The 12,443-nt window shown below is 41.2% G+C and overlaps 1 protein-coding gene and 1 pseudogene across 2 annotated transcripts in view; one reads left to right on the forward strand and one right to left on the reverse strand.

Moving 5' to 3' along the window:
• Positions 1–225: 225 nt before the first annotated feature.
• Positions 226–5,941, reverse strand: LOC139378229 (mitochondrial glutamate carrier 1-like; annotated as a pseudogene).
• A 4,119-nt stretch (positions 5,942–10,060) lies between these two features.
• LOC139374326 (chromatin remodeling regulator CECR2-like) overlaps positions 10,061–12,443 on the forward strand; it is a 53,157-nt gene continuing 50,774 nt past the window's right edge. Inside the window, exon 1 of one of the 2 annotated variants that reach the window (XM_071115360.1) lies at positions 10,061–10,344. In XM_071115360.1, coding sequence (XP_070971461.1) covers positions 10,225–10,344 — 120 coding nt within the window. In that variant the 5' untranslated portion in view covers positions 10,061–10,224. The remainder of the gene's footprint in view (positions 10,345–12,443) is intronic. The other variant, XM_071115369.1, reaches the window with a different exon arrangement.

Raw genomic sequence — 12,443 nt, forward strand, 5'->3', positions numbered from 1 at the left:
GAACCTGGTACTTTTTTTAATGGATCTTATCATAGGCTATACTAAGTTGTACATCAAACTAACTTCTGCTGAATTCCAAAATGTGTAAGATAAATGCAAGATGTTTAGGACGAGACTCCATCAGCAGAAATAAGGCTTTATTTGCATAATTGTTATTGTTTGCATGACATGTAATTCAAAGATGCATTAAAAAACAAGCTAACAGTTACAGTTGTGGAGAACAGGAAGGTAAGACTTCTGAGTGCAGGCCCAACAGTCTTAACCTGTAGGAGAGGAGCCTGGCTGTTCAGTGGGTTACAGTACAGAGACTAGGATTAAAGCATTAACTGGAGGAGTCCAAGATTACAACTCTGGACTCACGGATGGGAAAGAAACTCACTGGGGAGGAAAGCCAATGTGGAGGTTGTCCTTTTTCATGAAACGAAAAGGATCTCTGTGAAAGGTGGACCAATTGCTTTGAATTGCCGGACACATTTTAGACTTCTCATGGCAGTGTAGTCAGCATTATACAACATTAGTAAATAAAATGTTTGATCGTTTAAAAACAAATGTTGATGGATTTGTCACTTACATATAAAGTGCTTTTGTCAAACCATGATAGCTTGGTAACTTCCTTAGTGATGGCAAAGTCAAGGAGCCTTTGCATAAGAACCATGGAGAGTAATCTCTCCCTCAATTCACTGCTGAATGAAGCAGTATGTTTTGTACTGTAAGGGACACTGACACATGCTGCTGCTATCCCAGTAGCCCTAGCAACTGCTCTCCTACACCCAGGAAGTAGACCCCCTGTGCGATGCCAAAGAGGGGGTCGATGACCAGTGCGCGACTAGTTGCCCCCTTGAGGAATGTTGCTGGGCCCTTTACTCCAGATCCTCCTATGGAAGTGTGAGAAACCTGCTGTCAACCAAAGGTTAGCACATACATATTGGAGAAATGTGTGTTTTATGGTCCAAGCCTTACCGTGTGCAGTCAACAATGCCACGGTATGTGTCCTCCCCCTTCTGCAAGGTCTGTATGACTGCCAACAAACACACACACACTGAAACCAATGTAAACTCAATTGCCCTTAAAGTACAGACAATGTGGATATCATGCTCTGGGATTGCAGAGTTATTGATAATGTATTTCATACCATTGCAAATTAAATAGCCTTTGCAATCCCAACCCAACACAGGAATCAGCCCTTACAAACTGCTCCTGTATGACATCTACAGATTAGATGGTCTTATTGTGGACATTAACGTTTAGGACTGAATGACATGCACTGCTACTGAATACAGTGGTTTATCTCCTTTATGGGGCTCCCCCAGCCCTTCCCTGCCTCTGTCTCTCTCACCGTCAAGTGGTGTGACAGCTACAGCTGCCACTGATCCGGCTGTGCAGCCTGCTGTGAAGGACTGCAGGAATGGGGCCCGCTCCTGCAAGTCTCCATGACTACTCGGCCCATCCCAGCGTGTTCAGGTTGGTGAACAGCGGGAAGTAGATCATAGAGAAAGGAAAATCCCTGGAATACGAAAAGAACGCAGGCATGTTTCAGTCGGTCCACAGCTAGATTCAGCCTGCCAGACATACAATAACTGCAGTAACCTATTGATTTATGTTGGCCTTGATTAGCCAGGGTGCCAGACCACACATACAGTAAGTACTGTACATATGTAAAAGACAAACGTATCAACAGAAATACAAAATATTGAACGGAGCGATGCAATATGTGGTATATGTAAATCAGGCAGCCTTTACAAGAAGTAAATCAAAGTCTTTGCCACAAACTAATCACCAGTAATGAGTCAAATCAGGCCTGACAGTGAGTCTAGCAGGTTACCTCAGTTCAGTCAGTTCAGGATTACGTCATTCCGAACTGAACAAGAGAAATGTGTGTGTGTGTGCTTCACAGGAGGCTGCTGAGGGGAGGACGGGTCATATTGATGTACGGAACGGTGCGAATGGAATGGCATCTAACACCTGGAACCATGTGTTTAATGTACAGTATTTGATACCGTTCCACTGATTCCGCTCCAGCCATTAACACGAGCCCATCCTCCCCAATTACGGGGCCTCAACCTCCTGTTGTGTGCTTGTACCACAGAGAGTGAGTGATTGAGTGTGTGCGTTTGTTTGACACGTACAATTTGTATAATATCATTATTTCCTTTAGCTTTTCACTTTCTATGCTATTTGCCTATGTGGATTTGTCAGAGGCAGAGAGAGAGACAGAGAGAGTGTCACACCTCATCAGTGTGGCTCCTGCTCCCCGGTAGAGGCCTGGCAGGCCGCGTGTCTTCAGTAGCTCCAGGGTAATACGGACGGCAGGGGTCCGAGGTGGAGGGGCAGGCTGGGCTGGAGGAGATGGACCAGAAGCTGCAGTGTGTGCTTGGACCACTCTGCTTATGTCAGCTGTCACACACACACACATCACATCAGTGCAAAAAAACTTCAGCAGCAGTCTGAGATGTGGTTGGCCTAAGGACAAACGGTTCACAGAACTCAAACAACCTTTCTGCGTCCTGCAAATGGATCTTGAGCATCTCCATGGGTGTGGTCACTGTCATCTGGCAGGTCCCCGCCCCACATCCTGCCAGTATCTCCCCCCACAGGGGCAACTTCCTGTGGGCCAAATGACAGGGTTAACAGACTAATAAATAGACACATAGCAATAATAACAATAATGGCACCACCCCTGATAAAATGAGACAGTTTACTGTAACAATAGCACCTTAGTTCGTCTGACTTCATTACATGAATGTTATGTTAACTTGATGGATAAAAAAGTACTCTAAGGTATGTAAATGTATGTTTCAGTTAAATAGTTAAAAGTGTAAGTGCTGTGCTAGGACAAAAAGTTAGTTTCCCGTCCTTGGAGAGCTTCTGTCTGAAGATATCATTTGCTGCCAGTTTAATGGCATTCTCTGGTGTGACGAGTGAGATTCACTGCTGCACCTGCGGAAAAAATAGTAATGGATTATAACAACACAATCTACAGTTAACGTCATTAAAAAAACGTCCCCTGCACTTTCATATGATTAGCTCTAGGCTAGTTAATAACTCTAGGTGCTCAGTACTTTCAAAGGGTATAATACATGATTTATAGCAGTTATTTCAATTTAGGCCGTGTCAGCTACACTCAACACAGAATTGTACATTACATTAATCCAGGGAAATAGTACCTCGATATATCCCAAAGTAGCCTTCCATCTTTACTGTCTTCGTCAAACAGTCCAGCCTTCACATCAAAAGGAGAAGTATTCAGGTAAAAATCAGTTTGGGTGAACTTTCTGATATATTCATGATATATCTTATAAATCAAATCAAACTTTATTTGTCACATGCACCAAATACAACAAGTGTAGCCTTTACTGTGAAATGCTTACTTACAAGCCCTTGACCAACAGTGCAGCTTAAGAGGAAGAAAATATTTACCATGTAGACTAATATAAAAAGTAACACAATAAGAATAACAGTAACGAGGCTATATACAGGGGGCACCGGTACCAAGTCAGTGTGCGGGGGGTACAGGCTTGTTCAGGTAATCTGTACATGTAGGTGGGGGAAAAGTGACTATGCATAGATAACAAACAAACAGCGAGTAGCAGCAGTGTACAAAAGGGGGGGGTCAAGGTAAATTGTCTGGTGGTGATTTTATGAATTGTTCAGCAGTCTAATGGCTTGGGGGTAGAAGCTTTTGAGGAGCCTTTTGGTCCTAGACTTGGTGCTCTGGTACCGCTTGCCATGCGATAGCAGAGAAAAACAGTCTATAACTTGGGTGACTGGAGGGCTTTGGGCTTTCCTCTGACACCGCCTAGTATATAGGTCCTGGATGGCAGGAAGCTTGGCCCCAGTGATGTACTGGGCTGCTTGCACTAACCTCTGTAGCGCCTTATGGTCAGATGTCGAGCAGTGATGCAACCGGTCAGGATGCTCTTAATGGTGCAGCTGTAGAAACTTTTGAGGATCTGGGGACCCATGCCAAATATTTTCAGTCTCCTGAGGGGAAAAGGTTTTGTTGTGCCCTCTTCACGACATTTAACTGATGCTTATTGACCATGCATAAACAATGAATAGCATTTAGTAATTTGCTTTTCCTTACAATACAGTGTCTTGTCGATCTTAACAAAACCCTACATCATAGAATGTTGGTTGTTCAGCATCACTTAAACACAGCTACACACTACAAACATAATTGATGGACACTTTCCTTTAAAGTTAGAATCATTAATTGAATCAATAAACTGGGCCAAGGTACTATTTCCCTGGATTAATGTAATGTACAATTCTGTGTTGAGTGTAGCTGACACGGCCTAAATTGAAATAACTGCTATAAACCATGTATTATACCCTTTGAAAGTATTGAGCACCTAGAGTTATTAACTAGCCTAGAGCTAATCATATGAAAGTGCAGGGAACGTTTTTTTAATGACGTTAACTGTAGATTGTGTTGTTATAATCCATTACTATTTTTTCCGCAGGTGCAGCCTGTAGAAATGTAACCACTCTTAATAGAATAGACAGCACTATGGATGCAAGGACTGACCATCCATGATATTGTTTACATTGTTTACAAACAGAGTAAAACAGGTTTATATATTTGGGTTCTGATGGGGTACAACAGTTGAACTAAGCTCATGAGGCATTTATAAGTTATATTCTCCAAGAATCAATAGGTATATATCATTCATTTATAAGTCCAAAAATAGATGTATCAACTAAGGATTCTAACTTGAATTGGTTCACATTTGGTTCACAGTTTGATTTTCCATTGATTTGATTAAACTTCATTAGCAGCTACTAGATTGTTACTTAATTAAAAGACCATGAGTAGTCAGGATGCCAAAGGATCACTCCTGTGCCAACCAGTAACTCACTTCACCAATGTAAATATAGGCTCAATGCCCACTCAACGCTATGATGCCATAGTGTGTACAGATGTATAGAGATAGACAGTTGTAGAGCCAAGCATGTCAATAACTAGTACTAGAGTCAAGAATTGATTATTTTCCCTGTCTGATTTCTTGTGGAAGCCACTCAGTATTGTAGCGCTCACCAAAACAGCACCAAACACTTGTTTTGAATGCAAATGTTCAAAAACACATTTGACCTAATCTGCCCTCAGCTTAGTCTGATTACTTGAAAACAATTACTGTGTGCATGAGTCAAAACAGAACTATTCTCTCTTTCATCCAGTTCAATAAACTGTACTTTATTTACTTTTTTTATTTACTTTTTTATTTTATTGTGTGAACAAAGTAAAAGAGGAACCAAGCCAAGGCAGTATGTCATCACCACTTACCACACTCACAAAGTAATAAACAATTTATCTTCCTAAAATGTGAATTTAAACCTAACCTTAACACTAACCTTAACTACACTGCTAATGTTATGCCTAACCTTAAATATAATTTTACAAAAGCTCATTTTGGTTTTCATTCATTTTTACGAAATAGCCAATTTGGACTTTTTGGCTACGGGAAAACAAGGCAGTACTCACATTCCGGTGTGGACTCGGGCACCCTGCTGGTTCTGTAGGCAGGTCTTGGCCTGATCATTACGAAACACACAGCTCACACCCACCAGCCCTGTCACGCCCCCATTAATCAGCTTAGCAGGGAGGCTGCGGAGGAGGGAAACACGCACATACACCCACGAAAGCAGCCCAAGTGACACAAATCCATGCATAAACACAGAGGAACACAGGCACACACACAAACAGACACACACCCACACACACACACATGGAAAAACACAGACATAAACACTTTGTAAATGGAAATGCTGGCATAGGGCAACACAAAATGTTTCCTCCTTTCACATTATTGTTAGATTGAATCCTCCAGGTTCTAGGTGAAGAGATATATTGCAATGGGGGTTACCTAACTTTCTGCTCAGCCATCCTGTCTCTCATTGGGCTCCAGGCCCACTTCGGTTTCCTTCCTCCTCCTTCTCCCATCGGCACAGCAGCTCAGCCCAAAGGTGTTATCACCACTACCGTACCCTTACCGACCCATCTGTCTCCAGCACAAATGCAACTTGCCACCTCTATGGTATCAATGTGGTGTCTGTTCTTCCACGGTGGGGAACCAATAGGGTTCCTCTCCCCTGTATTTTGTGGCACCCACCACCTGAGCTTAACCGGTGTCCTCTGGCCAGTATTCCTGCTCTGCTGTGCCTCACAGGAATACCAGTGGTATCTGTCTGTTCCAATAGAGCAAGGCCACACCAATGACAAGGGTCAGGATACCTTTTCTCATACCTCAGTATCATACAGAGGTCCTATTTATCTTGTTGTAAACTCTCTGAACTGCAGGGACAACTCTTTATGGCAATAGTTGTTCAGAGTATTGCAGAGGATTGAACGTCCACACACTGAATAATAATTTTGACCATAGATCTTATGATTGAAGGCCATCTTGGTCATTCATTAGCCGGGTCCCAGATCTGTTTGCGCCATCATGCCACTCCATTCCACTCCTTGTCATGTTGGCATAGGACAAGGAGCAGCAAGGAGTGGAAGGTCAGCACAAATACATCCGGTACCCAAGTAGGTCATTCATAATTCTGAGGCAGAATGTCCTGTGGCTCCCACACAGAAAAATAACATCTTTAGTCTCTCTAATCTTATTGCTAAAAGGGATAAGATGATTTGAGCTACCAAGGAGGGCAAAACTGAAAGATGAGAAGCTTACCAGTTTCCTTTAGCTGTGTTTGAGATCCACCATTTCCAAAGGACTGAAAAGAGATTCAATGTGAACTTGTAACATTGGTTTGATAAATGTTTTCTGCTAACAATAATTGTCAGAAGCTGGTCTGTTATTATGCACAATATTACCCAAGCCGTAAAATCGACATCAGGTGTTCCCACCTACCCTCTTCTCCTCTTGTCCCCTTTCTTCCATTCTTATTTTTTTCTCTCCTTATTTCCTTCTCAGCTCCCTAATTAATCTCTCTTAATCTCCCCACCTTCCTTCCCCTTCTGTCTTTTTTTACCACTGTAAACCATCTCTCTACCCTCGCTTCTCTCCTCCTTTGAAAAAAGAATGAATTCGCCTTTCTCCATCTCTCACCTTTGTTTTGACACCATTCTCTTGATTTCTCCTCAGTTCTTATCTTCCACCACAACCATCCTCCTAACCGTTCCTCTGGATCCCTTTCATCTTACAGCTCAGTCTTTTCTAGTGCCCAGTCAGTCACATTCTGCACATGCCTTTCACTGAGCCGCTCTGTGAAACTTTCTTTCAGCTCCGTTCCATTCACACTAGTCCCCTGCCAAAAACGCAGACAAGAGTCTTTACCCCATGCCAACTTCAACCCCCCCCAAACCCCAACTGCTTCAAACTGCACCAGATCATCCAGCTCAGACAACATAGCTCATTTTTTGTCTGAAAAATAGGTTTTTATCATGAGAAAGACAGCAGTGGGGAACTTACCCCTGTCAGTGCATCCCACAAGCAGGATCAAGCTGTCCACTTTCCTTTCACTTCAACAATGTGTGCAGCAATGGTAGTCAAGCAGCACAAGCTCCACCCTGCTTTGCTCCAACTATCTGATTTATATGAGTATTGATTTTTAGTATTGATTTATGTTAATGGGACTACAACTTCTGACATTGATAATTAGTCACAACAATGGCAAATACTTGCATCCCAGCAGTAGTTTTTCATAAAAGTAAATATCACTTTTACACAAACATTTCTTATTTTGTGTTACAATCTGTTGTCACATTACAGTACAAAGAAAATGTAAAAAGGGCATAACTTGCAAGAGAAAAATCTAAACTGATAGAATAATTGTTCTTATCTTTTGGAGTGGTACAAAGGTCAGAGTGACTGTAAAACAGGTGGAAACAGGTGTACATTCTACATGCAGAGACAGACTGGACTAAATGTTTACTGCCATAACAACACAGGGCTTACCAACCCTGTTATTGCCTGTCTTTATGTTTGCTATCTCATTATCTAGGCCTATTGTGTTTATTTTCTTCCACAATGAAAAGGTTGTTTTACAAAGAGTGGAAGCATTATGGATGGTATTTTTGTGGAGAGGAGGACTTTCAGAAAGCACCAATGAGAGAGCGGCTCTCACACCCCAGTTGTTGAAGTGGGTAAATGTGGCCCCCAGACTACCTGGTGTCAGGTTACAAACCCTGGACTCCCCTTAACTCCAGATGGAGAGGATTTTGTAGTCTGTGATTATGTAAGGTATTTGTATTCCAAATATCCTCTGTTAGGCCATATTGAGTCAATGAGTCCTGTCTCAAAAACTTGCCAAGTGTTTCCAGAGGATCAATGGAAAAAAATCAACACTGACAATGTTGTGGGTATGATATTGACCAACCTAGGGTTGGATGCATAATCCATCCAAACTTTTGCTATTGCCTTAGATTCACAAAGTCCTATAAGAGCACCCTTCCAGACAGTACTCAGAATAGTCTAATACAGTACTTACACACTAATGTCCCTTGCCACTAGAGTGCTTCCACAATCATCTATGTATATATTATATTTATGTATATTCTTTATTATTAATTGTATTATTTTCATTTCACTTTGACCAGCGTTGTTGGAGCTTAATTACCCTGTAATTACACCTGCAACCCTTTACATGTGACTATTAAACTTCTAATCTAACCTAATTGCGCAAAGAAATGTGTGATGACAAAGATCATGCTCACTGAGGTGACTCATTGATTTTCATCATACATGGTCTTTTAATCTCAAAATGATGGTCAACCTCTGTTAGGACAAAGCTAGTGGGCTGCATGAAATGGTATTGGATAGTCTTTATGAGGCACACACATTGGAGTTGTGAATGGATGTTCTGAAATAGTCTGGAGCCTGGATCATTGAACAACCTCCATGTTCTAAAATGAGTAAGGCTACCTAAACTCGACCACAGCCACACTGGACAACAGGCAGTCGGGATTTGTCTGTCTCCTAGCAACATGGCAGCACTGAAGGGGCACAGCAGCTCCCAGGGGACCTAAGCCTATCAAAATATCGACAGCACTGTGATAGCTGTCCACCGACTAGCCCTGAGGTGCCTGCTCAATCAACCCCAGCCCTAATAGAATACAGATAGGTTCAATCAAAGGGCAGTTTCCATTTGCTAGTGAATATGTCAATATAGAAAATGTTGATAAACAGAATGTTGTAGTCCGGGAAATTGCATGATTGCTGTTTCTCTTCTTTCCATTGTCAAGCTTTTACGAATTGTGTAGCCTACATAAATGGTGAATTATAGTATGTTATTTTGGTAGTCCATTAAGATAGCCGCCCGTTAATGACAGTTCAGAGAAACAAAATGACAGTGTCTAAGGCCAGTTGTCATCACCGCACACAACCTCTCTCCTGTTCATGCGCTTTCCTCTTTCTGCGATGGGGGGAGCCACAGCTTTACATATTAAACTTAAACCCTTGTTGGAGATTGCCGTTACAAAACAAATATATTCTAAACATTTTCCTCGCTTTTCAAGCTAATACAGCTACACTTAACTGTGGTTTTATATAAACTACAAGTTTAAATATAAAGGCTAATTGCTAGCCTTTAATAAGAGTTCAATAAGGATATTATTACCTAACTCATCATAACTGATCCAGGGAGGAAAAAAGAAAAGAAACATCCAACAAACAGTGATCACGTTTAATCCAGTGTAAATGCCCTGCACTTACTTTCTTCAACTCTTGAAGACGCGCAACAGAAGAAGCGCACACAATTTTTAGGTAGATACCGTAGAAGCGCTTTTGCAAGACCGTTCTGAATTCACGAGCATTCCCTTTAAATGGGGACTGGTCTATCAGTCGAGGTGGTGGTGATGGCCGCATCGTAAACAAAACAAAGAAACCGGCTAATCAAATGTTCGTATCAATATACTTTAATTTGAGTATAATTACATGTAAACAAATAGGTTGATGGGTACCATAAATGCTTAGTGACTAAGCATTTATGATACCCAGGATTTTGTATATTTAAATACACGGCGTAAGTAGCTAACTGAACACCCCTCCTCGAGCCACGCTGGTAGCGCCACCCCATCTGTTCAGCGCTTGTGAAATTCTGATTGAAACAGATTGTAGCAAGCGCTCTCCGACCTGGGTTGCAATGGCAACTGACTGGATGGAACATCAACAGCAACTTTTGTCCTATTTTTTAAGGAATTAACGAGATTTTACACTGATACCTTGAGGAAATTATTTCTAATGTGAGAAACAAAGTTATACAATTTAAGGTCCGAAAATGTTCCAGGGATGTACAATTTCTGTGGAAGAGATCCAGTCTTGGTGGGAAGTCCCCGCCATAGCTCATTTCTGTTCGCTGTTCAGGACGGCATTCAACCTACCAGACTTTGAAATTGAGGTAAAGAAGTTCTCGAAATAACATGTAGATATTTGGGAGATTTTCTTTTCTATTTTTGGACTGCTACATTTCAATTTCCTTCGTATTTGGCTCATATAATTGGTTTTGTAGGGTAGTTGAGAACTAGCTAGCTCACGTTAGCTAGCTAGCTAATCTATTCAGAACTTATCTGTGTTTATCTAACGCTAGCCAAGTTAGCTGCTAACTAGTTAGCTAGTAAGCTACTAGCTAAGCTAGAACGTTTGAAAAACAGTTAAGTCCCAGTTGAAGTAAACGGTAGTTTAATTTCATGATATAAATACGATTACTTTGTTGCTATAACAAGCAATGCAGTTAACGTCAGCTAACAAGTTAGACCAATGCCATTGGCAATGGTCGTGTGTTGTATTTTGATAGTTCTTGCCAGCCCAAACAGAACCATGTGGTGTGAACCATTTGTTTTCATTTGGTGAAATCTTCGCTCGTGTTTACAACCATCCAGTCATAGTAAATCGCACGTCTTTGTCCAAATGTTACCTAGCTAACTTACGGTTTATAGTTTGAAACAACATGTTAATTATATCACCATAAATAGCTCGAAGTTACAACGTTAGCTAGTTCTGTAACTTATAACGTTAATTGATTAGAGCGTTGACGTTACTCACAATTTCAAAAGAAATCACACGTGAATAAAGACTGCTTGTAGTTTTATCTTGCTCCCCTTTGATCCACTGATGCCATGTTTTTATCAAGTACAGTCAAGTTCATGACGAGAGTTTCGAATTAATTGTCTAGCATGCTATCTGGACGGGGTAGTCAGGGTAACATTTGCCATTCTGGCATTTTCATTCGCTCGAATGTTTTAACGTTACTCTGATGAAGCAGTCGTTCAAATGCTTGTTTTATGTGAAGCTAAAATAAATTCGTCTCTAGAGCGTCAGTGTACATTGGAGTCGGTGCATGGGGGGCTGGCTAAGCTTCACCTCTAGTTTATAGTAAAGATGGTATTGTGTTTATTTTTTTCCGCGAGCGATATCATGACGCAAACGTCTCGATTCTGTAGAACTCGGGTTTGATCGATCTGCACCGTTTAGTTTTACGCGGGTGCGCGTGAATTATTGTATCAATCTTTAACCGGGTCACTAGACACAGATCACATGTGCTGCCACTGTATCTGATTTCAAGAAACATTTTATTTGATGGATTGCCTAATCCGTGACGCATATCAGTAACGAAATCTATGATAATGAGGTTTAATAGCATATTGGTCATGCGCAAATGCTCACCATAAACCCACCGATTTGACGTCTTAATCGGGCGCACTCTTGGTTGTCCAAGGTCACACTTCTATTGTGCTCTAGTCAATAATAAAGTAGAAGGTAGGCTATATATCTGAATAAATGTTAAACCCCTTCAATTTATTGATATAGCCAATGACTTCTACATCTGTAAATATAATTTGAAGTGGTGAAAATACTATTGGGATTATGTAAGAGGTAGAGTGTACATACTGAAATCTGTAATTTTGTCACTCTTAATTGCTAGAGGACAATCTCTTGTTTCCCAGTCTATAAAGAATCAAGCTCTCTCTAGTGTAATTATGCAATGGATGATGATAATACAAATCTAAGCCTAGACTGATCAAATGTCATTGTCACATCTTCATGGACCAGGGTAGTATAAGCCTTGGACTACATGATCTCACTCAACCGAACCAATTTTCATTGCATCACGTTACATTATGTTTAGGGGCTCTGACATTTGGACATTACGAATAGCATTTTTCTTTATTGAACCTCTGTTCAAGCAAGGTTAGTCTGAAAATCTTACACAGGTAAGCTATTTATACACTGGCCCAAATGGAACTGAGCTGAAAGGTTGCCAGTTTTCCTCACTATTTGGGACAGACTAAGCCCTATCAGTGAATTGTGGCCCTGGATGATCTTATGTGCTTCATTACCTGGCCTGTAATGGAACAGAGCTTAGTGGATGGCTCTGTTGTTCCTCGTTTGGTTTGTGCTTAGCCCTAATGTGTGCTCTTAACGACTGCTGAAAAAATCAGATGGCTTGTTAGTAAATAGCACACAAATCCAGGTCTAAGAGGATCTAGTGTCTTTGAT

Source organism: Oncorhynchus clarkii, chromosome 2 (assembly GCF_045791955.1).
Source record: "Oncorhynchus clarkii lewisi isolate Uvic-CL-2024 chromosome 2, UVic_Ocla_1.0, whole genome shotgun sequence".
In the NCBI taxonomy this organism is placed as follows: Eukaryota; Metazoa; Chordata; class Actinopteri; order Salmoniformes; family Salmonidae; genus Oncorhynchus; species Oncorhynchus clarkii.